The sequence below is a fragment of the Pelophylax lessonae genome (genome assembly GCF_965119305.1).
Source record: "Pelophylax lessonae genome assembly, chromosome: 4".
NCBI lineage: Eukaryota > Metazoa > Chordata > Amphibia > Anura > Ranidae > Pelophylax > Pelophylax lessonae.
The window spans coordinates 76,071,379-76,089,943 of NC_138771.1; the positions used below are offsets into that span (position 1 = coordinate 76,071,379).

Genomic DNA, 18,565 nt, shown 5'->3' on the forward strand with positions numbered 1-18,565 from the left:
TGGAAAACCAAACAGAGCCAAGCAGGGCCGAGTGGAGCCGAGCCGGTACTTGCAGTGGAAAAGTGCCAATAGTGTGAACCAGCACTAAAAGAATTTTGGCTTGCACATAAAATTTGCTGATTGGCGAAAAATTGGCGAAAATCTAGTTTCACAGTGTTTACTAAGATCAGTGAACATTTACAATAAGAAGTCTCTAAACACTCTACTCATTTAGTACATCAACCCAAAAGTGTATTGAGGGTTCTGCTTGTCACGATCTAAAATCTTATTATACTGACATGTTTTCTGTGATTGTAGAGAAAGAGGATGAGGTTGTCTACTATGACACATGTGAAGATCCCCAAGAGCTTCAGGCCTATGCACAGTCCCATCACAGTAACAGCTCCACATACCAGATGCTGAAAGGAAAGGTGCAGCAGCTGGAGTCTAAACGAGGAAGGATCTGTGCAAGACGAGCATTGCTGCGGAACAAGAAGGTAGGTGGCACTAACTGAAATAAATTCCTGCAAGAGTATTTTTTGTGCTTAGCTAGGTTCATAACTATCTGTGTCAGCTTTTGTCTGTTTCTAGTGCATTTTTTAACATAATGTAATGTATTTTACGCATTTTTTATTATTTTATTGGGAGGCACAGAGATCTGAGCAGCCTCATTGAAAAACATTGCTTCTTATGACACATGCGTTTTTTTGGCTTTAAAAAGAAAAGGTATGAATGGGACCCCAAGGTTTGTTTTGGCACAGAACTTCGGTCACTACATTTTTTCTTTTTGTTAATGTATCTGTATTGGTTTTGTTAACTGGGAATTCTACAACCTTACTTTGTCTCTTTAGTTTCATTATTTACAAGCCTCAGCCCATGCTTAAGTGCCGGTTCACATTTCTGCGATGACAGAGATCGCATGTAATTCGGAGCGCACTGTTCCTAAAATCACATGCGATCTCTGTGCGGTGCAAAATTAGCCATACACTTTGTATGGCTGAATTCGCACCGCAATCGCACCGAACACGCACAGGACCCTTTTTTTGGTCCGCAGCAGAATCTGATCGCATGGTGGTTCACACTAGTGCAATCCGATTCTGTGCGAACTTTCAGATTCCACTGCGATATGCGATCTGATCTGGGGGTGTTGTTAACTTATAATTGGCACCCCCAGCGTATTGCATATGGCAGTGTGAACTGCCAGGGGTGCAGATGAGATGCTGTATATTCGCAGCGTTCCCGCATCGCAGAAATGTGAACCGGCACAAAGGGTTTATTTACTAAGGCCTCTTTCACACAGGCTTTCCGATCAGTTTCGCCTGTTTGTATTTCAGGCGGACCTGATTGGATACTCCATGCACCTCTATATTGAGCAGCAGATGTCAGCGGTGACAAGTCTGCAGATACCCGCTGCTATCAGGTCCTGGTTGTGAAATCCAGATGGATGGTAACTCTATTTTCCATCCGTCTGGAGAATCAGATTGTGTAGGATCAGGTGAAAGTGGACAGACGATCCGTCTTCATCCAAGCTCCCATAGAGGAGAGCGGGGCTCTGACAGGTCTGTCTCAGTAGAGTGAGCGGAGACGGACCTGTCATCGGCCTGCTTAGCGGAGATCGCAGATTGATCCCCCGCTGAGCAAAGCGGAAAGCTTGTGTGAAAGGACCTTTTAGCTAGAGGGAGAGATTAAATTGGTCCCAATTCTGCAGAGAAACCAATCCGCTTCCAGGTTTTATTGCTAAGGCTAAATTAAACAAGCTGAGGTTAGAAGCTGGTTGGTTTATCTGCAGGATTGTGACTAATTTTGCCCTCTCTAGCTTTAGTAAATAAACCCCTTAGTGTCATGCAATGACATAGATGACCAAGCTAACAAAGGGCTTATAGTGAACTCTCCATTTTATAGCTAAACTCCAACCAGTTTGCATGGTAAATGTGGTCTTTGTGATATAAAATTATTAGTTTTTAAGAGTATATAATGAAGCCAGTAAACAACATTTTAGTAGGAAAGTTTACTATAGGGCTAGGTTCATGTCTATGGGTGTGTGGTTGGTGTGTTTTTGTGGCAAGTTTTTCATGCATTTTTGATGCTGTGTTTTTCTGATAGGAGGAGACTGGTTGTTAAACACAAAACCCTACGAAAAATACATGTACGTGCATTTTTGATGCTGTTCCAATAGTCAATAGAGCCAAAACCACCGTTCTGCATGTAAAAAAAAAATAAAAAATCCAGCACCTTTAAAAACAAAGCATTGCAGGAAACTGCAAAGATTGCAAATGGGACCCATAGGAAATAATGTTAAATAAATTGTAGTGCATTTCTGCAGATCTTCAAACGCACTAGAAAATGCATAGATGTGATCCTATGAACATCTCAAAATAATGACAATCCCTGTCCTCCTCTAATGCCGGCCATAAATGGAGACTATTTCCTGCAGAGCCATTGTGTTCTCTCAGCGGGGGGAGCTGTTGACGTGAGAACACAGCGATTACTTCTAGCGGTATTATTAGCCGCTAGTAGTAATCACATGTAACCTCTGACAGGCTGGTTGTACTCAAGTTTATTGATCGATCATCCTTCTGTACATTCGGCCTGCCCATACATGGTTCCAGTCTCGGCTGGTCTTGGGTGATGAATAAGCGACATATCCAGTCGTGAAACGCGTCCACCTATTGTCCTGCAATCACAGTGTGTACCTGTACCTGCCATTTGGTTGATGTGGAATAAAGATACTCCTTTCCTTGAAAATCCATCAGAAGTGCGGTCATTCTTTCTTGTCTGAATCCAGTCTCGGCTGGTCCCTGCTGAACCAGCCGAGAGTCGAACCGGCTTAAAGTGTCACTAAATCCACATAAATGGTGTATTACATGCTGTTCATACTCACTCAGTCACTATGAGGTTTCGTTTTCTGTATTCTGCAAAAAAAAAAAATAACGGGTTGATCCCGCTGTTCTCTATCTCCATCTTCTGTTCATGCCTCCAACTCAGCTAGGGATTTTGCAGCTGTGGTGGCAACTCTGAACATGCTCAGTTTTCAGGGAGTTTCCATGCTGAGCATTTCCTCTTGATCACATCTGAGCAGCCCATGTGACTATAGATTGACTATACACAGTGGTAAATGTTGGAATCTATGCAGTCAATTATTGCCTCTCTTCGTCTCAGAGACCTCTTGGCATCTATTGACATATGTGATGTCACATTCTCATCTTTCCAGGTCATCGGTAAGTTTTTAGCTTTGCCGTGAGCCACACCCGTTGTTAGTTTTTGGTTCTTCCCTTTTTGGGCTTGTCTCAGGCCCGAGTGTTTGTACACAGAGGTTCTCGCACTAGTTCTGGGTCGTCTTCGTCTTAGAGGTATTCCAGTCATTGAATAATTGGATGATCTGCTGTGAAAGCAAATCTCCCTGACCTTGAACTCCAGAATCTCAATCACACTGTGGACTTTGGAGGACTTTGAATAGATGCTGAACATCAAAGGCATCTTGGATTCCATTACATTTCTTGGATCTCCTTCTGGATATCCTTCAGTTCAAGGTTTTATTTCCTGGAAGAAGTTGTCAAATCTGCAGGGTCAAGTTCAGAAACTTCAATCCCAATGTTGTCCTTCCCTGCAGAGCCACCACGTGTAAATGCTTGAACCGATGGTATTTATTATTATTATTATACAGGATTTATATAGCGCCAACAGTTTGCGAGGCACTTTACAACCTGAGGACAGACAGTACAGTTACAATACCATTCAATACAGGAGGGCGCTGCTCGTTATAGCTTCCCACCTTCAAGGCACTTTGCTTGGTTCCACTCAAGAACCTTGCAACAGAAAATTTCTACGGCTTTAGACAAATTCAGTGCGTCTCTGGACAATATTCTTTAGTTAAATATTCAAAGATGTCTGTTATGGTGGCTTCTCTCTGCGGCTTCCGTGGCCTTGGAGAAGTCAATAGATGAAACATGTAGGGTGATGTTGCATTATTTACTGTTTCTACAGTAGGTGCCGACTTGGATACTAACAGTACCAGATTGTGGGATACCATTTATATTTTGAAGTCTGCTTGGTACCACTAGTGATGTGATGCACGTTTAGAGTCGGTTTACACTGAGGCGACACGACTCCTTACTACTTTGGGGGCGACTTGTGCATTACATTGCACCACGACTTGGGAGCGACTTGCATGGACTTCACATAATGGAAGTCTATGCAAGTCGCTCCGAGGTCGCCCCGAAATAGTACAGGACCCTTTTTCTAAGTCGGAGCGACTTGTGTCGCTCCTATTAGAACAGGTCCTGTAGCAGTCAATGGACCGCGAGGGAGCGCGACTTGTCAGGCTGACAAGTCGCCTGACAAGTCGCGCTAATGTGAACCGGCTCTTAAAGTGTAAGTGTTATTTTTTTCCTTTGAGCCAAATAAAAAGCTGTAATACACTATTTAGTTCCCTTTTTACTTACACCTCTGATTCAAACTGAGGTCAGACTAACTACCTCTGACGGCGAGGCAGAGACTACAAAGAAATTGCATCGTTAAATTGAAGATCATGCTGTACATTGACCTTCTGTAGCAAAAAGGTCCTGGGTTTCTGGTGTTGCCGATTATCATATGGTGTTTGGAGTGTGTACCAGATCGGGATGAGTACTATTGAAGCTGGGATGAAGATTGTCACATGTTACACATATGAGACTGTATTTTATTTAGGCTTTACATAGGTTTATATATTAAGACATATGTATTTGGATTTTTTAAACCTTATTGTTTGTTATTTTACAGCTGGATGAACTTCTTTTTAATAGTGAGTGAACAGCGCTGTTTTTTTAATATTATTTCAAAGTTCACTGTTCTTTTAAAATAGCAACTTTTCACACACAGCATAGGTCTATTCACATAGTGATCTATTGTTGTATTTATAACATTTTGGTTTACACACTTTTTCCCTTTTTACCACATTTTTGTTTTTATTTGGTAGCGCAGTGTTTTCCACATAAATGTAATTTGGAATCTCAGCAGCATTATATGGGAATGATATCTTCATCAGGAGATGTCCTGGGACATATGTCACCATTGGGAGACATTAGATGTGGTTTTGGTAGCTTCAGTTCAACAATAAAGTGGATAGATTTGTCCCCAGTACATGTGACTTATTGGCAGATGTGGCAAACTCCAAAATATATTAGGATTGTTTTATTCCTTCATCACATCATAAGCATTTATTAGAGACTGTAGAGAAGAGGGCATGTAACACAGTTCCATGAATGATTTGTGGGCAAAGTATACTATTTTGTTATTTGGGCTGCTGTGAAGGAAAGGTCTATTGCCTCTTCCCATGTTGGAATAAAAAGAATAGGGTATTTGGATTTCGAGGAGGTCAGCAGCAGCTAAAGTGAGGATAATGGTATATCTGATGGGGTCTCTTTCTAGACAAGTCTTTTAAAGGGTGACCGTGGTAATCGGTAGCTCCCAGAGGGGAGGGAGTCAAATAAGAAGTGATGGAGTTGTGCTATGTTCCAAAAACCCAAGGAAGCATAAAATGGGTCTTCTCTCCGCTCTTTGCAGGTGGGGCCAAGAAGTTTGACTCTTCACTTAGACTCTTCACTTAGACTCTTCACTTAGACTCTTCACTTAGACTCTTCACTTAGACTCTTCACTTAGACTCTTCACTTTGACTCTTCACTTTGACTCTTCACTTTGACTCTTCACTTTGACTCTTCACTTTGACTCTTCACTTTGACTCTTCACTTTGACTCTTCACTTTGACTATTCTTGACACGCCTATTGCAGTCAAACCTCTGAACCTTTGGTCCGTTATGCTTGACAGGAACATGGGGTTGTCATAATAGGGGAATAGTGGTGATGGGGAATAGTGAGATGGTAGGAAAGGATGCACATTTGTTGAACAAAGCAATAGTGGTTTCTATCATGGGGTGTTCCCGATTTTTTTTTTTTAGCAGTTCTGTAGCACACCATGGAAGGTTTCCCATGGCTTAGTGTTTACAATTGCCCTATTCAGTTCCTTTTGAGTGAGAAGGGTTGGGATATGTCTGCTGGTGTTGTCAAATTGGGAAGGTAAGAAGAGGTAATGTATCTGTGCTACTGTTAGTCTTTGGACTCTGGGAGTGTTTTATGTTTTTGAAGATGTTTGCATTATCTTTAGACGAATGAGCCTTTTTCCCATTGGTTCTGATTAATTGCATGATGCAGATAGGACGTAAAGCTTACTATGTTATTTGCATAGAGCATTGGCGCAAATCTTGCCACATATGCTGCCATATTCATAAATGGTGCATTTTTTGCTAGGGTTACTTTGTCCTTGCCCTGGCAGAGGGTTTTTAAAAACAAAACAAAAAAAGAGAGGTTAATGATCTTGCACAATAAAAAACAGGCTTGACAAAGAGGGGCACAGCCCTGAAATGTGTTTCTTTGGTGAGAATAATTTAGAGAGGGACACCCACCTAGTAGACTAACACAGTTTTGAGTGAATCCTGGCATGCAGTGCTGTGTGGGAACAGGTTCATCCATCACAGCTGCCTGCTCTGACAGCTGCCCTGGAAGTGGATGGGGGGGAAACATGACTCTTACAAGATTGCCACTTGCAATGGCTGGCTCACACATTCTCCTGTTGGAGAAGATCTTTTTTGCTATTTTTCACCATCTTTCCTTCTCCTGTTTGACCGACATTACATTAAAGATCTGACTGCTTATTACCTTATGGCTCACTAGCAGTTCCCAGATTGGTTACCCTCAATGTATGCATTTGGAACCGTACAAGTACCCTGTGGCAGCAGGACTTGCTTGTAATGCTTGCTTTGGGCACTAGATTGTGTGTTTGGCTCTCCCCTTGGTACATGGTAGGGCCGAACGATAGTCGATATGATATCGACTAGCGTTCTGCGGGCGTGGGCGATATTCATATCGCCGAAGACACGATATTTAGTATAGGCAGGGAGAAGTCGGAACTTGGCGGGGGGAGGAGAAGGACTCACAGTGATTACATCCGTCCCATGTTCCGTGAAGCTCCATTCTCTGCCCATAGATGAGCTCCGCACACCGGGGGGGCAGTGCGGGGGATGTAGTTCTTCGCTCCCCTGTTCCTCCACTGGTTGGCGCCTACAAAGACTACATCTCCCGGCATCCCTTGCGCCTTATCCGCTGCCCCTGCACACAGACAGACAGCTCCAGCGGTGTCCTATCACACCGGAGGGGGATGATGTCACCTGCAGGCTGCAGCACGCAGAGACAATTCAAATAGATCTCCGCGTATGAGGAGCCCGGGCAGGATTCATGAGGGACCCGGCATGCTCAGGTGAGAGAGACCCTCCCTATGCTAGGAATGGCTGTGCTGGAGAACACGGACCGTACACACTGCAGGGGATGCTGGGGAGACACTCAACCAGCTTTTGGGTGTGACAACTATGTGGGGAGACTGCTAATACTCGGTGCTGGGTGCATGGAGGGTGTTCCATTGAGAAGAGCAGCTTGCTGGGTGGCTGGAGCCTCCCATTGATCTGCAGTCACTGGTGTCACTGGATACAATGGGGGCAACTACTGCCTTCCTTTCATTCTCCTCCATTCATACTGTCATCCCACTGGAAGCACGGCACACAAGGCTGTGCTGCTGCCTGCATGCCCTGCTGCAATACTTCATGATTTCCATCCATTCTCAATATCGCAATATATATAGTTGAAAAAAAAATATCGCAATATATTTTTTTTCCAATATCGTGCAGGCCTAGTACATGGTGCAATTAGTGAGTTAGTTGCAGGGTTCAGGGTTAGTGTCAATATTCCCATTGCACATGTTCTTGAATGGGCTTAAGGATAGCAGGTGTTGCAGCCTGGAATGAGTTCATCACTCTGAACATGGCTACACCCTGCATGGGGACCTTTCTATCTTTCTATTTAGATTGACACCTTTTTTTTTTTTTTTTTTTTTTAGCATTTAGCAATATGTGGATGACCATTGTTAATGATGATGTATATAATGTATTTTTGTTTACATCATAAGGTTCTGCCAGGATTTAAGTTGTTAGAGGGAGGGGGGGGGGGGGGGAGTTGTGACTCTTTTTATCTTGCTTTTGATTGGTGGATGTTGCACCACTTATTGCTTACCTGAGAAACCAAAGGGATCCTGTGCGGTTGGCTTTGGAATTAAACCTTATTTGAAGATCCACAGTGTGCTGAGAAATATGTACATTGATTTATATAGGTCCAGGGCTGTGGTTCATTAATTTGGCACCCAGACCCTGAAGACCACAGGGGTATGCCCACCATGACTGGTGAAGCCTGGATCCCCTGTAGGCCCTGCAACGTGGAAAATATAAGACAGTGTTACACTGTACCTTGCTCCTGGCTATACATGTCTTGTTGGATTGTTAATTGAATTGAGAATACACACTGCATTACATCCTACACATCTTCCCCACTTTCATCAAGGCTTTTGGGAATTTTACAGCGTATAACATCTGTTTTTCATACAAGTTACAGGGCCACCACCTCTTTTTAAAGTTTTCAAAACCATTTTTTGCCAGATGGCTGTTTTAGTCTGCTGCTCTGCGCTTCAGCTGCAGGCTGTGTCTGCCATTCACTGTCTGCTTGGGTCTGTTGACTCCTCTTCTTGTTTCCTTTCAGATTGTTGCTGCTGTTTTGGTTATTTTGTTGCCCACCCCTCGAATTATTGTTTAGGGGCACCCCCTGGTCTGAGAATCCATTCCTTTGCCCTGTACTGAACAAATAAGAGAATAGGAAGTTTGCCGTACCTGTACATTCCATATCTTGGAGTACCGGACACCGGCCCCTCCCCTCCTTTCTTTGTGACCTCCATATTGCTTGATTACAGAATTGGAGCCTTAAGGAGTAGGTGGAGTTATATGAATACATTTAGGGAGGGGCGGTCCCAGCAAAGCTTTTGCTAGTGTCCAATCACCTGAAGATACGTGCCTTTAACCCATGGTGAAAGAATTCTCAGCATGTGTCCTGTACTGTACTCCAAAATATGAAATTGATAGGTAAGTCATAATTCCTATTTTTGTACTTACTGTAAAATCCTTTTCTTGGAGTCCATTGAGGAACACAGCTCTCCCTCCCCTCGTATGCTATCAGTCTGTCTCTCCCTATGGACTTCTTGCTATACCTGAGCAGGGTTAGTGGGGGATAGGCTATAGCCTTTAGAGTACTAGACTTTAAAACCCTAGGTTGCTTACTTTCAAGTTGTGTCCCTCAATATACTCAAAGAAAAGGCTTTTGGCTCCATTCACACTTATGCCATTTGTCATAAGTTTGGACATCAAAGTTGAATGACAAGTCGCACCTTACTCTTTTCAATAACACCCCTTCAAATCAGTGCACTACACTACACTACTTTGGCGCAACTTTTTATGCGACTTAGGTCCATTGAGTGTAAAGCTGAATTAAAGTCGTGCTAAAAATTATGCGTCTTTGGAGATGCGCTTTTGTTAATCGAGTCTTTATGGCTAGCGCAGTAAATCCTATAAATTCTGTTTTATGGCATGATTTACTAATATATGTTCGGCCCATTGTTTTGATTCTTTTTTGTGTTAAATGTTGCATTTTCCCTGTATAGCATGCTGTCCCTCCAAAAGTAAAATGCACAAAGTATATATCATATGGGAAATTATTCAAACCATGTTACAGGAAAGGCAGGAAGTAAAAGGATTGTGTTTTTTCTTCCCTTTGATCAGGATTATTTTCCGTATTAGTAGGGCCCTTGTGTGTATGTAAGTTATAATTCTTTTGTGTGCATTTAAATGCTGTTCATTACGTGCACCAGTAGGAGAAACATATGCTGTAGTCTCCAATGTGAAATAAAATACAGATACAATACTTTTGTATAATTACGGTGTCTGTCTTTGGATTTTTCTGTAGTAGAACCGTAAATTAAAATGGTCCTGATGGGAATTTTAGGTCTCTGATCATAGTCTATGTCAAAGTGTAAAAATGTACACTGGTTTCCACAATACCTTTAAAGTGGAACTCTACCCAAAAGAGGTTCCGCTCTAAGGGCCTCCCCCCTTTTCTCTTTCAAGAATGGCACTTTTGGGGAGGGGGGAAGGCGATATCTACTTTTGAAAGGTACCCGCTACCACTTCTGCTCCGACTGCCTAGGTGATCAGAGCTGAAGTTTTTTTCCCCCCTCCCTCCTCGCAGATTTCTGGGACACATCACAAGTCCCAAAAGATTGCTGAACCATTCACAATGCACAGTGCTGCAAGCTGTCACGGCCGGGTGCCCACAGTTAAGATGCCGGTGCCGAGAAACCGAAGACTAGTGAAGAATAAGCCCGGGTGAGGACGGTGCTGGATCCTGGGACAGGAGTGGCGGTTTGCTAAATGTCAGCAGCTACAGTTTTTGTAGCTGCTGACTTTAAATAATACTATTTTAAACATACCTTAATAATAATAATACTTAAATAATACAATTAAAAAACTAAAGTTTTAATTTGCTAAGTATTTATTTACCTGCTGTGAAATGCCTAACTAAGCTTTGCAACCAAGTTTGCTTTATTAGTTAAATGGAATGCTGTGTGCAGTCGGCATCTCTCATGGTTTCTAAATAAATTCACATGTTCCTAGAAGACACTAGAGTTTGTCAGAGAGTTAAAGGGGCCAAGGAGCTATGGAAACCACTTAAATAAACACTTCACTATTCCTGGCCAAGTGACCATGTCTGTGGAAAGGTCCCCCACCGACCCACATTTCCATCATTGTCTAGCTGCTCCTTCCTCCATCGAGGCAGGTACTAAAATCCCTTGTGCCAAACACTTAGGCTCCATTCACACCTGGGCGTTTTTGAGAGCGTTTGAGAACGCCCAACAACTAAAACTCCATTCATTTAAATGGCCCCTGTTCACTTCTGAGCGTTTTAACGCCTGAAGAAAAATGCCTGTAGCTAAAAAAAGTACATGAGCTTCTTTTTGGACTGATTACCAGCGCTTTTGATAGATGTCAATGCCTGCCTCCAAAAACGCCTGAAAATCGCGGTAAAAGTTGTGCAAAAAAACGCTACGCTCAAGTGTGAATGCAGCCTAAGGTGCATGGTGGCCTCACCCCTTCCATCATCTGACAGTGCTCGAACCTAGTGATTGGCTGCTGGACCTGAGCACTGTGACATTGTAAAGAAGCAAAGGAATTTTGCTGGCTCTAGAAACAGGAGCGCTGGCAAGGTGAGTATTGGTGGGATGGGGAGGGGCCTTTGCACAAATGTGGTTGTTTTGCCCTGAATGGCTTTTGGCATCAATTGCTCATCCCTAACTGCAAGCATCAGTTAAAGCGTATTTCAACTTTTTCAGTCAAATTTGAGAAAACCCCACTATGTTGTGTTTCCATTCACACAGCATAACCTAAACAGAAAAATAAGACAAATATTACTTTTATGAGATGATTCTAGGGAGTAGGTGTCATGGCTGATTCCAGACAGTCTCAAGTGGCTTTGTTCCCACGCTTTTCCCTAACTACCATACAGTGCAAGGGGGGGGGGGGGGGGCTTTCAACGTTTTTGTGCCTTCTTTCTTTTTTTTTTTTTTTTTTAACAATAATTTTTTATTAAAAATTTCATCCAAAGAAATGTACAGAAAAGTAAAGGGGAGTAAGGGCAAAGATTAGGTAAATAACGGTGCCCATAGGTGCACAAAAAATACAATTAGCAACATGCATTTGTATGCATTGCTATAAGCGTAATAAAACAGGATTGCGAACTTGGAGCAGGTGATCAAGTAAAAGCATATAAAGACAACAACAAATGAAATAATAATTAAAAAAAAAACATATATAATGTTGGGTGCCAAAAAATCTATTAAATGAGGGCTCGTCGGCGAGATTGCCAATGCTGTGTAAAGTAATAGGGATTAGGAAGGTATAGAGGCCACATAGGAAATTTCTAAGATAGTCAATTAATGAAATGAAATCTATCCAAAGGGGCCATATTTCCATTCAGGTTTCTAAGTTTGAAACCCTTTGTTAGGACAGACCGTGTACAGACTTAAAAAAACACAAACATATAGGCGCTAAGTCCATCCGCACAGCATTAATAATAGTGTATAATGACCATAACAAGTCCAATGAAAAAGTCTTAAGTTTTATGGCAGACAATAATAAGAAAATGATAAAGGACCTGCTGCACAAGGCAGCTTTTCTCAGAGATGAGGGAGGAAGCTCTGGAAACATGTAAAAGAAAAAACAGAAAAAGTGCTTTGGGTGCAGACTGCTTTAATAAGGATATATAAAAACAACTAAATAGCAGCAACTCACAAACGCTGTTGGTGGTGAGCAAACATGAAAGTGAAGGGGTCCACTGGGTGGTGCCGTCCCTCTAATGGATATGTAGTAAGCCGTAAGCTTGTGGAGCCGTGGAACAGGAGAGAAGGTGGCTGGCCTTGGTCTCAGTGTGTCCAGGTCATCCAACAGGAGTGTACACCGCAGTAGAGGGAGGAAGGGTCACGTCCGTGACGCGGCTGGTATCCCGGGGGCCCGGAATAGCACGACGCGTTTCTTAGCATGCGCCAAGTCCGCAGTGGACATGCGCGCTTTTTCCTCAGCTGCTATTCCATGCCCCGGGATACCAGCAGCGTCACGGACGTGACCCTTCCTCCCTCTACTGCGGTGTACACTCCTGTTGGATGACCTGGACACACTGAGATCAAGGCCAGCCACCTTCTCTCCTGTTCCACGGCTCCACAAGCTCTCACGGCTTACTACATATCCATTAGAGGGACGGCACCACCCGGTGGACCCCTTCACTTTCATGTTTGCTCACCACCAACAGCTTTTGTGAGTTGCTGCTATTTAGTTGTTTTTATATATCCTTATTAAAGCAGTCTGCACCCAGAGCGCTTTTTCTGTTTTTTTCTTTTACATGTACAGACTTAAGTAGGCCATAGATGGTTCAATCAGCAGGGACCGGCTGAGATTAGAACCATCTATGGGCAGATACAAAAAACATTTAGGATTTTCAGCATGTGATTATTATAGCTACTAGCAATAAGCTTTGTGTTCTCCCAGTGAAGGGGCGCAGGGAGCCACAATAGCTCCGCGGGAGGGAGTCCCCTATCAACACTGACTTTGTTGATGGGGGAATCAAATGATTTTCTTTTCTGCAACCACAGGTTGCAGGAAAGAAAATCATACAATATATGGCCTGCCTTCGTTTACACCTGTTAATGAATAACTGTGAACACAGTACAGACGGGGTTAATTATGTTAAGTGTTACCCCGCAGCCCCTTCCTACAAACCTGGCAGAGCTTACAGAACGTTTAAGCAAATAAAAGGCACTTAAAAAGGTAACCAATAATGTTTTTTTTTATATTTTTATATTTTGTTATGCTATTTGATTGGAACATGTAACAATATAGAATGTAGTTGCTGTCCAAATTTGGCTGCAAAAGTTGAAGTACATAAAAAACAAGGTGTGTACCACAAATGATAAACACAGGCTGCGCTCAATAAAATGCTCTATATACATATAAAGCTCTCTTTAAATATAGTTCATGCGTGAGATAGTGGGGTATAGTCCACTATGAAGAAAGTCCATCACCCTGATACAGATCCAATGGGGTTGTGAAGAAAATGTGTGCTCCTTACAGCAAATGAGCCTCCACCACACCTCATGTTCCACCCAAAGGGTAATGCTCTTACCAGATTCCAAAATGTCACAAGCCCATCAGAGTGATGATATCTCTCTTAACACCACCGGACTCAGCCTACACAACCTCATTCACGATTGCAATGTCCGCCGATCGTCATAGGTGCAAGGGAAAAAAGGCGCATATAGGGCAATATCGTTCAAACAAATGACAACCTTTATTCTCAAATCCTCTCCCCTTACACTCACATGCAAACAGCAAACAAACCGCATATCATATGTAGACAATCAGAGGTCCGCCGGCCACTTACCGGACTCCCGCGAAGAGTTCAGCGTCCCGGAAGTTGCCGATCAGTGTGGCTGGACGGCGTCTCGTTGTCTGGGTGACCGCGCAAGTCACCGCCCTAACGCGTTTCGTCAGAGACTTCTACGGAGGGCGTGCTTGCGCGGTCACGTCACTCCCATTTATCGGATGCGGCCGCCCTACGTTAACCACCTCAGCGCCAGCGCGGCTGATGCGGTCATGGTTGACGGCGGCAGAGCCGACTTAAAACACATCATTAGATTGCTGCGGAAGCTCTCAATCTTAATTACGATATCAATAGGGCGTTAGTTACCGGTAATGGATGAGTGATGCCACCCTAATCCTCCCGGCACTTCGTACTCTCATTATTCGTTGACATCGTACAAGGATTGTTACAATATCGTTACGTCTATGTGTGCAAAGATGGCCGATATCAGCTTATTGGTAGACATTACTATATGCCCACATTCTAACTTCCTCTCACAATGCTGCCCTATACTGCATGTGTGAGGTGGCGGACATACATGTATGTCACATCAGCTGAATGATTCGGTTTGTCCATCTAGATCACAAATAGATCTAATTACTAGCCCTTATATTACATACAATTAAAATTCATATGAACATAAACATGTATTAAGATCTGCTATTAATTACACATGCTTATACAGTATGCACATAATGGACCCAATATCTTATAAAATATCTATAGTTTTGAAACAAACTAATATGTTAGGCACCATATAAAATGCAAAGCAAAAGGCCTGAGATCCTCAAACCTGGGGTGAAGAACGTCAAATTCTGGCCTGATGCATAAACTGAATATTAAAATCATACTAAAAAATATTCAAAAAATTGATTAAAATTATACGCACTTATTAATGCTATTTTTTAAAATGCTATTTTTTAAAATCATTGGACCAAAGCTTACTTTAAAATTGGTATGAAGTACCATTGATTATCGGAGAATATACCTAAACAACTAGATTTGACATTGGAAAACTAGACATATTTGATCTTATCTATAGATGTTTTTAGTAATCACTTATAAAGCAATTTACGTCTAGTTCCACGTTCAAACCTTTAGGCTGCAAAACATCTGTCAGGTAGATCCAATAGGTCTCCCTCCGTGACAGCTCCCTGACCATGTTGGATCCTCTCCAATTGGGGTGTATCCTGTCTACTCCCCAGAATTTCAGGCCTGATGGATCTTTATTATGCTTCTGCCTGAAGTGAAGAGGTACGCTGTGATCTTTGTCACCTTTAATAATCTTGGCTATATGCTCGGACACTCTTTTAGTAAGGGTTCTTTTCGTGCGTCCGATATACATAAGGCCACATGGACATTCTAAGCAGTATACAACGTGAGTTGTTAAACACGTAATACAATCCTTAATGTCAAACTGCTGCCCATTTGCACTAGATGTAAAGTTTCTTATTCCGCGTACAGTCTCTTTCACCTGCTTACAGGAGGTGCATCTGCGGCATGCATAGAATCCCTCGCGGTCAAAAAACATTTTCGGCCTTGTGGGAGGATCTATGATTTTTTGTACTATTTTATCGCCAAAAGATGCACATTTCCTGTATATAAAGATGGGGTTCTGGGGAATCACTTTTCCAAGTAGTTTGTCCATACATAGGACACCCCAATGTTTTTGGAAGATACCCTCAACTTCTTTATATTGTTCACTATAACTGGATATAAAACCCCACTCATGGCTGTTGCTCTCAACGGGGACCTTGTCACGCAGACAATGTTCTTGCGAGTAACCACCCACTTCCTGTCTGGTGGTTTCCAGGATGGATGGAGAATATCCCTTTTCCATGAAGCGATCTTTAAGAAGTTGAGATTGTGTAGCGTAATCTTCATCCCTGGTGCAGTTCCTCCTAATGCGGAGGAACTGGCCCTTCGGGATGTTACGCAACCATTTAGTATGGTGTCCACTGTACATGGGAAGGAAACTATTCCTGTCGGTGGGTTTGAAGTACGCTTTCGTACCCACCTCACCGTTTTGCAGAAATATCTCTACATCCAGATAGTGAATACTCGTCTGGCTCCAGCAGAAATCTAATTTGATGTTATTTGTGTTGCTATTTAGATACTGCATGTATTCGCCTAATGACTGTTCAGTACCCCTCCAGATCAAGAACAAGTCATCAATGTATCTTTTGTATAACACCAATTCAGATTTCCGATTACAGTAAACAAAGCGATCCTCCCACTCACTCATAAAGAGATTGGCGAGGCTGGGGGCATACTTAGCCCCCATCGCCACGCCTTTCTTTTGAGTGTAGAAGTCGCCCCCAAACCAGAAGTAGTTATTAGACAAACAAAAAGATAACAGATGACTTATGAATCTTTTTTGCTGATCTGGTAGGTCTTCCCTCTGACTGAATGCCCAATTAAGGGCCAGGAGAGCGTCCTCGTGTTGGATCACTGTATAGAGTGAGGCAACATCTGCCGTCACTAAGAATACATCTCCTGTATCCAGTCCCTCTATAGTCCTCAATGTTTTTAAGAAATCTTTCGTGTCTTTAAGGTAAGATTTAGTACAAACTACAGAGTCTTGAAGGAAATGATCAAGGTATTCTCCAGCTCTAGCCGTCACGGAGTTAATGCTATTCACTATTGGTCGAGGTGGTGGGTCGTTGACATTCTTGTGAATTTTGGGGAGCGTGTATATGGTTGGCACCCTGCTGAAGCTTGGTGTCAAATATCGCTTCTCCTTTTTAGTCAACACCCTACTATCATAACCATATGTGATAAGCTCCGTCAGTTCATTTCGTGATGACTTAGTGGGATCCCCTGCTAATTTTTGATAGGTGTCGGTGTCTGACAGCATCTCGATTACTTGATTGTGATAGTGATCCTTTTGCATGATCACCACACCCCCACCCTTGTCTGCAGGGCGTATGATTACATTTTTTCGTTTTTCCAACTACTCAAGTCCCTCCTGTATATGTCTAGGATTGACATTATTTCTTGGTTCAATACTAGCTAGATCTTTCAGGATGAGTCGTTTAAAAACATCGACACAATGGTTGGACGGTTGCGCCGGGTTAAATAAAGATTTATTCTTTAACCCGCTGTCCAAACCAATTGTGTATGTGGGTTTATTAGTAAGCTTTGGTCTACTGTCATTCAAATAGTATCTTTTAAGATTCACTTTTCGGATAAACTTGTGTATATCCATATATACACCAAATTTTCCAAGTGATCTTTTTGCCGCACACTTAAGGCCTGCGTTTAGGATGTTTTTTTCTTTATTACTAAGGGTGATGCCAGCAAGATTATATATACCACCTAATCCTTTACCCTTTTCCTTTTGGTGGGTCCTCCTCCCTGCTCTACATCCTCTGAATTTTCCCCTATTTGAGGTCCTCTTGAGTCCTGATGTTCCCTCCATTGGACATTGGGATTCCTCATTTCGGGGTCTGGAAGGAACGGCTGACGCGGGTAGGCATTGTTGCCCCTCCCTCCTCTGCCTCCCCTCCGACGGCCCCGGCCCCTGCCTCCCCTCCATAAAAAAGGGCGTGGGGAATTTGGGGTCCATGTTTCATTCTGGTAAGCCAGGGGGCCATACCTATTTTGGGTTGGCACCTCATATCCATTATTATAGATATGCGGATCCACATACGGAGGATGGGCAGGTTTTTTATTGTTGCCTTTATTAGGGTGTTGATACACCTGTTGGGCCTCGGGTTTTGGTCCTTTGTTCACTACTTGTGGGGGTCCTTTTTTGTTAAATGGCTTCTGACCTTTAGAACCACCCCTATTCGGTGTGCCATTAGTGTAAACCCTTGTCTGTGTGTTATTTCTAAGGACTCCATTTATAGGGGTATTAGGAACCTGTCCCTCTGTCGTTCCCTGTCCAGGTACAGAGACACCCGACGAAGCTTCAGGGAATTGCCAATCATATATTTGGCCAGTTTGAAAATCTTTCATATCCCTGTGAAACTTTTTTACTTTCTTTTTCTGAGTGTCTCTGTCTAGTTTCTCCATTTTTTTCTTAACATCTACGTTAAATTTTTCCACTAGCGGGTTATCTTTACATTCTTCTAAGGTTGTTTTGATTTCCGCTATTTTGGTTTCTAGAATGGCCATCTTTTTCTTCTTTCTCTTTAGTACTAGCTCTTGTAGTTTCAAACCTACAGAGTTGAAAAACTCTAGCCATTCCACCATTGAGCCCTCATCATCGAGTCCATCCTGAGGAGCCACGTCTCAACGTAGACTCCTCATGATGATTTTCTCCTTGATGTAACGCTCAAAGGTGCATACATCCCACCATGCACGGAGTTGTTTATCCAGCAGGTGGTTTAAAGTGGATAGGAGTCCACTAATTTCAGATGACCCCTGTGGGACATCCTTGACAGTCAAAAAAACATCATCTAAAATTAGAGGTCTGTTTTTTAAAAAGGCTATAGCCTCCATAGCAGCTAGGTAATAGTGTGCAGTGTATGAAAAAAGGATTGAGTGTGAATACCCAATCACCCAGCGCTTACAAAATTATGCGGCAATATTTCATGTGCATATAAATACCATAAAAATTGGGAGCAGCTGCCTAAAATATAAAAGCATATAAAACAAGGTGTGTACCACAAATGATAAACACAGGCTGCGCTCAATAAAATGCTCTATATACATATAAAGCTCTCTTTAAATATAGTTCATGCGTGAGATAGTGGGGTATAGTCCACTATGA

The 18,565-nt window shown here is 42.6% G+C and overlaps 1 protein-coding gene across 1 annotated transcript in view; it reads left to right on the forward strand.

The window, feature by feature from the left end:
- Nucleotides 1–18,565, forward strand: part of WHAMM (WASP homolog associated with actin, golgi membranes and microtubules) — a 79,311-nt gene that overhangs the window by 45,227 nt on the left and 15,519 nt on the right. The window contains exon 6 of the mRNA XM_082254026.1: nucleotides 298–476. Within this exon, the coding sequence (XP_082110152.1) occupies nucleotides 298–476 (179 nt within the window). The remainder of the gene's footprint in view (nucleotides 1–297; nucleotides 477–18,565) is intronic.